Source organism: Camelus bactrianus, chromosome 27, assembly GCF_048773025.1.
Source record: "Camelus bactrianus isolate YW-2024 breed Bactrian camel chromosome 27, ASM4877302v1, whole genome shotgun sequence".
Lineage (NCBI taxonomy): Eukaryota > Metazoa > Chordata > Mammalia > Artiodactyla > Camelidae > Camelus > Camelus bactrianus.
In genome coordinates, this window is record NC_133565.1 from 28,085,665 (window position 1) to 28,098,108 (window position 12,444).

The window sequence follows — 12,444 nt, forward strand, 5'->3', positions numbered from 1 at the left end:
CATGCATGAACCCAAAGGTTCCCAAACTTCCTCTAGCACTGAGCTCTTTCCAGCCTGTTACTTGTTAAGATCTCATGATGCAAGTGTTGCCTTCAGAGTATCTTAAAAATATATGTCTCTACTGAATCTCTTTTTTAAATTCAGTGCAGGAATCAGTAAACATTTTCTGTAAGGGGCCAGATAATAGATATTTTAGGATCTGCGGGCCAAACAGTCTCTTGCAAATACTCAGCTCTGCCATGTAGCACAAAAACCACCGTAAACAGTGAGTGAACAAGTGACCACGGCTGCATTCCAATAGGTCTTTAATTACGGACACTTAAGTTGAGTTTTATGTCATTTTTGCAAGACACCAAAGATCATCCTTGTTTTTCCCCCAGCCATTTAAAACTATAAAAATCATTCTTTTTTGTTTGTTTGTTTGTTTGTTTTTGGAGGTGGTGGGGGTAATTAGTAAAAATCATTCTTAGTTAGTAGGCTGTGCAGAAAGAGATGGGCTGAATTTGACCTGATAGGCCATAGGGTGATCTGCTCCGATTTAGTAGATAATAATTTAGGATAAGAAATAAATGCTTTATTCAACCAGACTGTGTGACGTCTATGACATTTTCAAGCAGATTCGGAAGTTTTGTGTATTTATATATTAAAGAGAAAAGATATTAAAGCTGCATCTACTCTACAGAAAGCATTTGTTATTCTACAGTTTAGCTCCTAAATATTGAGACATTTTAATAAAACTCTACCTGTTAAGACAGGGTAAGTTTGATAAAGATTTCTTGAATAAATGCTGGTGAACATCTCCATGTTATAAAAGAAATGAATTAGAAATTGTCTCTCCACAAAGGTTTATTTAGTGCCAAATGTTAAAGAAAAGCTTTTCATGATGCTTTGCAAAGGACACAGCACAGAATTTGCATCATAAAATGTGTGCAAAAGTTTAGTGTACCTCTGGTGAAAAATTTCTTTCTGCTGCTGATAAAGTCTGAACATTTGTCAGCGACAGATTTTTGAGCATCCACAAAAGTATAGCTTTCCAAATGTATTGCAGTCCTTCTGAACGCATTTCCTTTTTTCCTACAAAGAATGCTTGCCACGCCTCCTTTTGGGGCCTCTCTTTAGTGACTGCCCTCTTCCCGTGGCTCCCTGGTTTCTCGCAGGTTCATCCCGGAGCCCTGGTCCGCCTGCAGCACCACGTGTGGGCCCGGCGTTCAGGTGCGTGAGGTGAAGTGCCGCGTGCTCCTGACCTTCACACAGACGGAGACCGAGCTGCCTGAGGAGGAGTGTGAAGGCCCCAGGCTGCCCACCGAGCGGCCTTGCCTCCTGGACCCCTGTGACGAGAGCCCAGCCTCCCGCGAGCTGGACGTGCCCCTCCAGGAGGAGGACAGTGAGATGACTTACGACTGGGAGTACGCTGGGTTCACCCCCTGCACCGCGACATGTTTGGGAGGTACTTGATCTTTTGCTTAAAGGACCGTTAGGTCTTGTGTTGCTAATGGCTTGAGAAATCACTAAGTCAGTTAAGCCAAACGTGCAAACTAGCAGAAGTGGAAAGGAGGTTAAGTCATCTGAACAACTGAAAACTATGCTTTTTCTTTCTTTTATTTTTCATTGTGATTATTCCAGAAAGATAAAGGATAGTGGCACTGTATCCGATGTTCCTTTGGCCTAATTGAGATGGAGAGAGAGGTCCCTAGTTCATAGAGAATAAGTAAGAAAATGCAGAAATGCCAAGTCAAGGCACTTGTGCATAAATCAGAACTGCAGCTTGAGGCCGCCTGGGGTTGCCCTGTCTGATGCAGCTCAAGGTCAGAAGCCATCCTCAGAAAATTCTTAGGTTCATCCCCGCAGATTAGGCCAGAAACCAGGGCCGAGCAAACGGATGAGCACAATTTATGTGTGTGTGTCCGTGTGGAGTACAGGCATAGCCGGGGGACCCTGTTAAGATTAGGAGGTGGCAATCAGTCAGGTGACCCTCTGAGGGTGGAAGTTGGCCCCAGGGTGCTGTCAGCATTCCAGGATCCAAAAGGCAGTGGATGAGCAGGGAGCAGGAGTCCCGATCGGCGTTCTCTCTCGGTTGGAAGTAAAAAGACAGAAATAATCAATGGGAAACCTAATCCTCTACCCACATGAAGGAGACTTATCTCATCAGGAATCCAGGGCCCCTGACATCCTGTCGCTGACTCCTGACCACGCCTTCCAGCCAGCTGTCTCGGCTGAAGCTGGAGGCTAGGCGTGCTCTGACTTTGGCCCCAGCCAATGGTGGGAAAAATAAGGAGGCCGCGGCCTTCCAGGTGATTGGCTCAAGAGCATGCTCCACCCGTCCTGGTGGCCCTGAGCCCGTTACTGGGAGTCCCCGGCCAGGTCTTAGAGCTCATGGCCCGGTCATTGTGCCCGAGCCTCTCACCCTTTGTTCCCCGGGCTCTTGAGTACATTCTCAGTCCTTACCATCCAGTGGCCGTGACTCGATGGTATCTGTCCTTCTCCTTTTCTGTGTAACTCAGCCTGCAACCCACCTGTCCTAGACACCAGTCCTTCCGTAAACCCAGATGGAGCGGCATGTGCTCTACCCCCAGGCTTCAGCGAAGCTACTGCCTGTCGTATGGAGGTACACACGTGGAAGTCACGGAAAGAACCCTTATTTGCCTCCAGACTCTCTCTCCCTCTCTTACTTGCTTCTCCCTGGTTCCTAGCAGCCCACTGAACTAGCCAGAAATGTAGTTCTCCGTCTCACTCAGATCCTAAATGTCTGCTCCATCTCTTCCCTCCAGGGCGTGTGGTCTCAGTTGCCCCTACGCTGCCTTATGTCTGTTGCTGCCCAAAGCTTAGCTCTTGCTCCCTCTGAGTTCAGGATCCTGGACGTTTCTTTTGTTGTATCTTGGAAACCTTAAGGCTGATATTCCCTTGGACATCTGGGGACTGATACCTTCTTGATGAGTCTAGGAAACCCTCTAGACATAGTCACCGAGATGCAAAAATGTTTCCCAACTCAAATGCAATTATAGATGTCTGGAGCTTTCTGCTACACGACTGCAAAATGCAGCTCTCTCTGCCACATTTGAGCCACTGTGTCGCCGCTGTGTCACCAGAGACTTGGAGCTCTGTCCCTCGTTGTTGGAGCAGAAGTGGGTGCTGCTATTGTGTGCATACCCCACATCTACTGTATTAATCTCAGGCTTCTAACTATGGTCATTGATAGAATTGCTGTTTCGTCTAGTACTCTGTCATCCTCGACCTCATTTCTTTTCCTGACTGGGAGGGCCCTCTCCAGGTGGAAAAGAATGGCACGTCGGGTCCTTGGAACTCAACGGACCAGTTGGAGTTGCCCAAGGAAAGAGGATCAGGTGAATTCTGATTCATTTGGGAGAGTCTGTTAGACTTCTGCTTTGGAGCCTGGTGCCAACATGTGAAGATCTGCTGTTGAGTTCCCGGTGCCCACTAAGGTGGCCCTAGGTTCCACCTCCAGGATGGCTGCACCCACTGGAATGATCTTCTATTTTTTTCTGCAACAGCTTTATTAAGATATAATTCACATGCCATGCGATTCATGTATTTAAAGTATACAATTTGTTGTTTTTTAGTATGTTCACAAAGCTGTGCACCCATCAGCACAATTTTAGGACACCTAAAACAACCCTGTGCCCTTAAGCAATCATTCCCCATTTTCCCTCAAACTGCCGCTCACCCTGCTAGCAGTAGCCTCTGGCAACTGCTAATCTACTTTCTGTTTGTTCTGGATATTTCATATAGATGGAATCACACAGCAAGTGGTCCTTTGTGGCCATCTTCTTTAATTTAGTCTGTTTTCAATGTTCATCCATGTTATAGCATAAATTGGTAATTAATTTCTTTTTGTGACTGAATACTGTTCCATTTGTATGGCTGTATCACATTTTATTTATCCATTCATCACTTAGATTTTGGATTATTCACATGTCTTGGGTATTATGAATAATACTGCTTTGAACATTCGTGTACACATTTTTGTACAACGTATGTTTTCATTTCTCTTGGGTATATACTTCGGAGTAGTAGAATGACCTTTGGATCCACTTAAAACACGCAAGTTTTGTGAAACTTGACTAATTGAGTTTATCCTTATTGGCACCGTGGACCTTTTGGTCTGCTGTGAGGAGAGAAATGCCTTGCACATGTCAAAAATGCATTTCAATATTCGTATGGTTGATGTGAAGGTGCCCATTTGCTTTCTGACATCCTCTTGTGTATCTGGAACACATTTTACAAATTTTAACAGTGATCAATTTGGTTCAGCACTCAATCTTTCAACACTCAGTTAAACAACAATTTAGCCTTGTGAGGGTGTATCATGTTGTATAATTCAGAATAATATCATTAAGATGAACCTTGGTTACCCACTAACCCAAATTTTACAGCTGGGGAAGCTGCGGGTCGGAGGCCATCACACAGTTCAAAATAGAAAATGAACAACTTAACTGTCATTCTTTAGAGGGGGTTGGTTGAACTGTAAGTGCATGTAATAAGCTTCTCAGCTTTGCAAAACATAATGTTTTTAGGGTCTTGGGTTCAAGCTTAACATTTCCTTTTAAGTATGTAACTAAATTTTATAAAACTGAAGAGCTAGGGCATGAAACCAAAGTCCTCTATAAATGCGGGGAACTGGACACCTGCCCTGTGCTAGACTCCATGGCTCTGCACCGAGCACAGAACAAAGACACGGCCCCTGTCCTGACAGAGCGCAGCTTTGGTTACTTTTTGTTTTACTGTCTCTACTGCATTACTTACAGGCAGTGATGCTGCCTCTCTGGGATCCATTTTAATGTGGTTTTAGAGGCTCGGCCTTTACAAGTCCACTTACGTGTGGTTTTGAGTGTGGGTTTTTAGCCCTCACCCTGGATAACAGAGAGGGTAAGTCTGTAATGACTGAAAACCACAGGAAATAGAATTTCCACAGACCTATAGTTATTTCTTCAACATTCTTGTTTCTGGTAAAAAATATCTGTATATATATATATATAGATATGCAAATGATAGATTTCCAGAAAGATAAACTTTTGGTCACATCATGATACTGTGTGTTCGTACTTTCTAGCTGGCCTTCACATTGTGCAGGAAACAAAAGTAAGTCCATTTGTTGTAATTACTGATGCTTGAGTACCTTTTATAAGTCTGCTTTCGTACTGCAGGGGCAACAGAGAATTCTTTTTTAATTCTCCAGAGTATGAAGAATCCAGACATACTCAATTTCCAGCTTCCAGAGTGTATTTGTGTGTGTGCGTATGCACCCCTATGTGTGTGTGTGTCTGTGTGTGTGTACGCAGATGTATACATCCTGGAAGTTATGCTTACCTCTTTTAATACTTTATGGTAAGGCTTTATAATTTACTACATCATGAACATTCCTCACCAGAGTCTTTCTTTTGTATCTTATGTTACTTGTTTCATTTATGACTTTTCGTTTTCACCTTCGTATTTCCCAACAGCACAGGCTAATAGTACACACGTGGACTGTGAGGGCTGGCCCCATTTGGAACGCTACGTCTTTCACTCCCTTTGGGCTAATTATTTAAGTTTTTAGTGGTTTATTTTTGTAAATAAGAAGAGCCATACTTACCTCATTAGGATTAATGAAAGGATTAAATGTGATCTTTCAACAAGATCATGTTGCAGAAGTGTTTAATCATAGTGCCTGACACATGGATGTAATAAATATTAATGGGATGATTGTTTTGTAATATAATAGTAATAGGTTATTCCTCTTATATTAGGGTACTGGTTTTTTTTTTTTTTAACATCTGATCTAACTAACTTGCTGAGCCTCTCAATGCATCTAACAGTTTTCAAGTTCATTCTTTTGAATTCTTCAGGTAAATAATTATCTACAATTGATGATGATTTTTCTCTTTCCCTTTCCAATATTTGTTTATCTTGTGTAAGTTTTCTATCTTACTGTGTTGTCCAGAATCTCAAGAACATTAGTAAACGATGTGGACGATGCCAAGCTTGCCTTGGCTTTGGCAATAGCAGGAATCTCTGTTTTTTCATTAAAAAAACAATGTCCTACAAATATTTATTGCATGTTTCTTTGTGCCAGGCCCTGGGCTAGGTGAGAGTGTCTCACCAGTTCCTATCTTTGGAACTCAAAGCTAGCAGGGCGAATGGGTTACTCACATAATCACACACGTATATGTGAAGTTACAACTGGTTATAGCAGCTTCAGGAGATGTACATGGATGGTGCTATGAAAGCATATAATAGGGGGAACTTGAGCTATTTAGGGAAGTCAAGGAAAGCTTCCCTGGAAACAATTACACTTGAACTTAAATCTTAAAGATGAGGAATTAATAACAGAGGGATTAGAGAGGATGGCATGAAGAGAAATCTCAGCAGAAAAAAGAGATCGTGTGGAAGGGCCCTGGGTGGCAGGAGGGCACATGGCACATTCCAGGAGCTGAGGCAGGCGGGTACAGCTGGGGTACCGGGGAGGACAGGGTTTAGTGTGAAACACTGCTAGAGAGGCGTGCAGGGGCCAGGAGGTCAGGCCTCGCAGGCCATGTTGACTGGGGTCTTTATCCCAAGATCAATGAGAAGCCATTCAAGTCATTAAAATGGGAGCAACATGATAAAATATTTATTTGTTTCAAAAAGGTTAGCCCAGTCGTCTTGTGAAAAAGAGACTAGGAGGGATGATCACAGATGTAAGCAAGACCATCTGGGAAGCCTCTGCCTGTTCCCGGCAGGGGCTTGGGCTGGAGTGGTGATGCTGATGGAGATGGAGGAAGCAGAGGACTTCGACAGATGTTGAGAAGGTTTGAGGAGGTAAAAATCTGTCGATGGAGTAAGTGAGAGTGCGGTGGCAGGTCTGAGTCCCAGGATTCTTCTCCGAGATGACGAGTGCTGACAGGAGGTCCGAGTTGGCAGGAGGAAGTCGTGGGTTCAGTTGTGGACATCGTGGTTTTACAGCGTCTTTAGGCTTCCAGATGCAGATGCTAAATAGACAGCTGAATGTGCGACTCAGAAGCAAAGTGGAGAGATCTAGACTGGAAATACGCATTGATGAGTTGTCTGTGTATGGAGGGAATTGAAGCCAGGGGTGTGGATGCAAGTCTTCAGGAAAAGCATACCTATGAGGACTGGGGAGGGGCGAAGGGTGAGCTCTGAGGACATTCAGCATTTAATGCTGGGTGGAGGATACTGAGCTGCAAAGTCCAATGAAAAGAAGAGACAGGAGCAAAACCAGGAGGGAGTGGTGGGTGTGGTGGGAACTGAGGTCACTGCGTCACGGCCACTGAGAGGTGAAGTGAGGTGAACTGAGAATCAGCCCCGGGTTCAGCAATGGGACATCATTGTGACAGAGTCAATTCCGTGGAGCGGTGGAGATGGGGTCAGACTTGATGGAGGAGAGTGACAGGTGACAAAATGGGGATGAACAGAACATATTTTTTTTGTGTGTGTGGCAAGATCCCTGATAAAGTAAACAGAGAGAGGGAGATGGCTAGAAGGCATTGTGGGTTGAGGGAGAGCTGTGTGTGTGTGGTGTTATTTAGTGACAAAGAGTCATGGGTACATTTAAAAGGCAATGAGACTATACACATAAATAAAATAGACTATTTACATATATAAAATAGATAAACAGCAAGGTGCACAGGGAACTGTATTCAGTATGAGGTAATAGCCTATGATGAAAGAGAATATGGAAAGGAATATATACATATGTATATGTATAACTGAATCACTATGCTATATACCAGAAATTAACACAACATTGTAAACCAACTATGCTTCAGTAGGAAAAAAAAAAGGCAATGAGAAAGCTCCAGGATGAAAGTGGAAGACAGAGTAATCAATAAATTTCCTGAGAAGATGGAGGGAATGAAGTACAAAGCCCAGTTGTGAGGAGCAGTCTTAAATGGTTGGAGGGGCAGCTCCTAATTGCAACTGGCAAGGCAAAGGCTAGGATGGATGTGGAAGTAGGTGGGTTTGTCTGCTTGCTTGCTTGCTTGCAGGAAGTCCCTGTCTGGTTGTTTCTGGGTAAGTGTGTGTGAGTATTTGTGTGTGAGTGGTTTGGTGGGTGAACACACACATATTTGAGGTCATGATGTAGCATTTTTTTATTACACTATTGACTATCATGAACTAGTGTTTAATTTAGGATTTTGCATATATATATGTATATAAAAGATATTGATGCATGTGTAAGTGTCCTCTTTTTAGCCTGATGGAGTACACGAGTGCCTTCCCACAAATGGGAAAATGGGACTGGAAGCTGAATTGGCCCACGTGGCTCATTTTAGCCTACTCCCTACGGAGATGTGTTCCCGACATGGTACATTAGCAGTCGCCGTTTTGTTCTCTTCAAATCTCATCAAATCATAACAGGCCTCTAGCTGTAGTTTCTTCCAGTCATTCTTGACATAATTGGTCCCTTCCTCTCAGGCTCCAGTGATGTTTGAGATGCCCTTTATAAGGCCAAATGGCTTTCAACAATCCTTAATTTTTACCAGCTGTCTCCTCAGCTGGTTCCTAAAAAGAGCTCACCTATTCAGAGTGCTCTAAAACTTGCGTTTTTGACCCCAAGAATGGCACTCCCCTGGCTCTATACCATATTATGCTTCTCCTCTTTTTCATTACTTGGGGGTTTACAGTAGCATCTACTCTATCATATTGGCTAAACAGCAGAGAGAAAAATAAACATGCTAACTGTTCTTTTCAATATGGCCCTAGGCTTGCTTCTGTCATAGGGCGTTGAGTAAGGTACCACCACATGGAGTAGATCTCTTTTTTCTTTCACAGATTTTGTCATCAGGGTTATACTAGTTTTGTAAGATGAATTGGACTTTTCCATACCTTTCAATAATCTTAAATAGTGCACATGATAGATGTGATCTGTTCAAAACTTTGGAAAAGAATTTATTCTTACAGCTGTCTAAATTCAGTTTTTACTTTTCCCTCTTGGGGACAGGATTTAGCGGGGTGGGGGGGGGAGTAATTCCTCCCCCTCCTTATTGTTAAATTCAAGATCTTCATTTTTAAGTGAATTCCATAATTTAGATTTTCTTGGAAAAAAGTCATCTATTTCACAATGATATTGAAACTATCATCCAGAGTTGTTCATCTAGGCTCAGGTTGCTTTAAGCCTTCCCCTTCTCTTTTTTCTTGCCACAGCTAATGTATAATCTAGTCATTCTTTTTGACCTAAGAGATTTATAGGAAATGACTTAAAAAGTTCTAATGTTTGGATTTGGGGGGTTAGTTGTTTATTATTCATTTATAGTTGGACTCTATTATCATCAGAGAATGTCACCTAGATAATTTCTGACTTTTGGAATTTAGTGCAGTTTTCTTTATAGACTAATAGAGGATCAATTTTTGTTAATGTTTCACTGGTGCTTAAAAAGAGCCTATTACATCTATTTCTGGGGGCCAAGGCTATTTGGTTATTAAATCAACATAATTTTCTTATTCAAATCATTTTCCCACATTTATTTTACAATTTGATATGTTAAATACTGAGTGGCACCTTGAAGGTTCTGACTATAGATTTTTTTTGTTGCTCTGGGTATTTCTTACTGGGTGTGTGTATGAGTGTGTGCGTGTACGTGATGTTACTTGGTGTGTTGAATTAGTCAAGATTTATTTGTAACAAGCCCAACTCAAACTAACCTTAAACCAACAAAACAGAATGTATTAGCTCATTTATTGGCTCTGTTTCCCCTCTGAGAGTCTGTGTTTTTACCCTCTAATTATTAATTCATTTCTTGGTGTAGGCTTTAGTTTTTTTTTTCTTTTTTTGCCAAAAAAAAAAAATTATTATTATGACATTGCAGAAATCAAATGTGAAAGGGAGGGTGTTGCCTCATGCTACCAAAGGAATTTGTTAGAAAAATTACATTGAAATTTCAACACGATTTATTTTACATCTTCTAACTGTATATTTGTGATTACTACCCAGATTTTGTTAAGTATAAGATGAAGTAAACTTGTTTTTACAATTTTGACTCTTACATTTGAAGATAAAGCTTTGCTCAAACCCCTTGAAGTGAAAAGTGGTGAAGTCACGTTGTTGTTTCGGTGTGTGGGATGCGAGATACTCTCGTGATTGTCTTTGGAAAATACACTCTACCTCAATGCGTATCCTAAATCACCCATTAGCCTTTTACATTCTTTTGAGTAAACTTGCTTTAAAATACAAAAATTTGTCATGAGTGTTGGGAAATTCCATCAAAATGGTTAACATGAGGTACCGTCCACTCAATCTCCAGAGAACTTTCCAAAATAGTCCCTGAGTGCATTTTTAAAATAATTTTAATTAAAAATTAAGGTATATGTGAAAGATAACTGAATTTTTCTCAGGTTAAAAAGAAATGAAACCTGCTAGACAATGAACATCTATGTCCCTGTAAAGTCACTAAGGAATTTAGACATTTGCAGGTGAGAACCCGAGTTGTGAAGTTGGAGCCTCTTTATATTTCAGGTTAGCCAGTGTTTATTTTTTTTTTTTTGTTTTTAAAGGTTCACCCTACAAAAGATTGCTTTGGCAGTTCAGGCTCTTTTATTGTTCCGTATAAATTTTGGAGTTGTTTGTTCCAGTTCTGTGGACAATGTTGTGAGTGCTCTGACGGGGGTTGCACTGGGTCTGTGGATTGCTTTGGGTAGTGCTGCCATTTTGATAGTGTTGATTCTTCCAGTCCAGGAGCACGGGATATCTTTCCATTTCTTTGTGTCATCTTCAGTTTCCTTCATCAGTGTTTTACGGTTTTCAGAGTATATAGGTAACCTCCTTGGTTAGGTTTATTTCTGGGTATTTGGGTTTTTTTTTTTTGATGCAATGGAAATGTTTATGCCAGTTATAAAATTCTGGGTTTTGAAGTGGAAAAAAAAAAGGGAATGAAGGGCTGCAAATGGCAAAATATCCTTTTTCCTTATGGATGAGTTGTATTCCATTACATGTATATGCTGCATCTTCTTTATTATCCATTCATCTATTGATATGATGCTTCCATATCTTGGCAATTATAAGTAATGTTGCTGCTAATAGTGGGGTGTATGTATCTTTTTGAATTAATTCTTATTTTGTGGTTGGCTTTATTCCTTTGATAACTATGTAAGTTTAAAAAGCTAAAGCTCTAAATGTTCTTAGAAACAATGAACAATATATATATGTAAATTTTAAAAATATGTGCAGTATATTGTGTATATGTATTTACATGCAGTACATTGTATATGTGCAGTCAAATTGTAACAATTCTACCTGATAAAACTGAAAAATGAAAAAAAAATTTTTAAGGTTAATGGAAGATGCAGAGATTTAAGACTGCATCCTGCCATGGCCAGAAACATAAGACTGCAGTGAAGAAAGCAGAAGAAAATTTAGTGAAAGGAACTGAACATTGCAAATACATATTTTATACATACTTTTGGCCCCTACTGTGTTCTGCAAAACATTGTAAAATGGTTGAATTGAAACATGGCATTTGGAAAAAGAACCAGAATCTTATAACAGAATCATATAACACACATTCTTGCATGAAACTGAATACATTTGCATATTTCCAATAGCATAGTCAGTTGCCATTACAATTTTTATTTGATTTTTTTCAGCAAAAGTTTGGTTTATATTTTGTTCAGTTCTGATTTCCCAGTGATTCTTTTGGTCTCAAAAGATAAAAAATAGTAGTTGAGACATGGGCTTTGGGGTCAGACAGACCTGTCTGGCCTCAAAGCAAAAATGTGCTTGTGAAAGTTCGTATTTGGACAAGGAGCAGTCACTGCTTTGGGAAGCTGGTCGGAAGTACTGCGTTTTGGAATCCCTGGAGTACAAAGGAACGACCACTGAATTAGGAGGCAGGATATCTAATTTTCAGTTTTGAATCTACGACTTTTTTGTTGTCGTGATTTCTCTCTCAATTGTTTCCTTATTATTAAATTAATAAAATGGACATAACAATACCATTCTTTGGACCTCACAAGATTATCGTGGGCTCAAATAACATAGTTAAACACACTTCGTGAGCTGCAAACCACTTTCCCAATGAGAGGCATTGCTGCTGTTCTTGCTAGTAATAGACATATTACTAATTATAGTCATGGTGAACAGGAACTCAGGCTGTATTTTAATCAGAGTTATACATCACATTTAGCACATATGCAATGAGATGGAGAAAGTGTTATTCTTTAGGAGATGATACGAGAATTCCTCTTAGGGACATTGCTGTGTATGTCTGGAAGGAACACTTTGATGTTTCATTTGAGGGAGTGTCTAGCTTTGAGTGCATTTAGAATGCACATTAGTCCGAAGGTGGATGGGGAGTCAGGGGTGCTCCTCAGTGTCTCAGAGTGAGTGTCTCTGGGGGAGGGACAGCAGAGGGGCTGAGTTTACAAGGGGGCTGAGTTTACAAGGTGACTGAGAGAGTGTCAAAGACTGGGAGGCTTTGGAAAATGCAGAGTTGTTTGCTGCACGTGTTCCCT

General features: G+C 41.0%; 1 protein-coding gene across 5 annotated transcripts in view; it reads left to right on the forward strand.

Annotated features, from left to right (window-relative positions):
- Positions 1-12,444, forward strand: part of ADAMTSL3 (ADAMTS like 3) — a 262,233-nt gene that overhangs the window by 175,233 nt on the left and 74,556 nt on the right. For all 5 annotated transcript variants that reach the window (XM_074354072.1, XM_074354071.1, XM_074354070.1 and 2 more), the window contains exon 16: positions 1,158-1,447. In XM_074354072.1, coding sequence (XP_074210173.1) covers positions 1,158-1,447 — 290 coding nt within the window. The remainder of the gene's footprint in view (positions 1-1,157; positions 1,448-12,444) is intronic.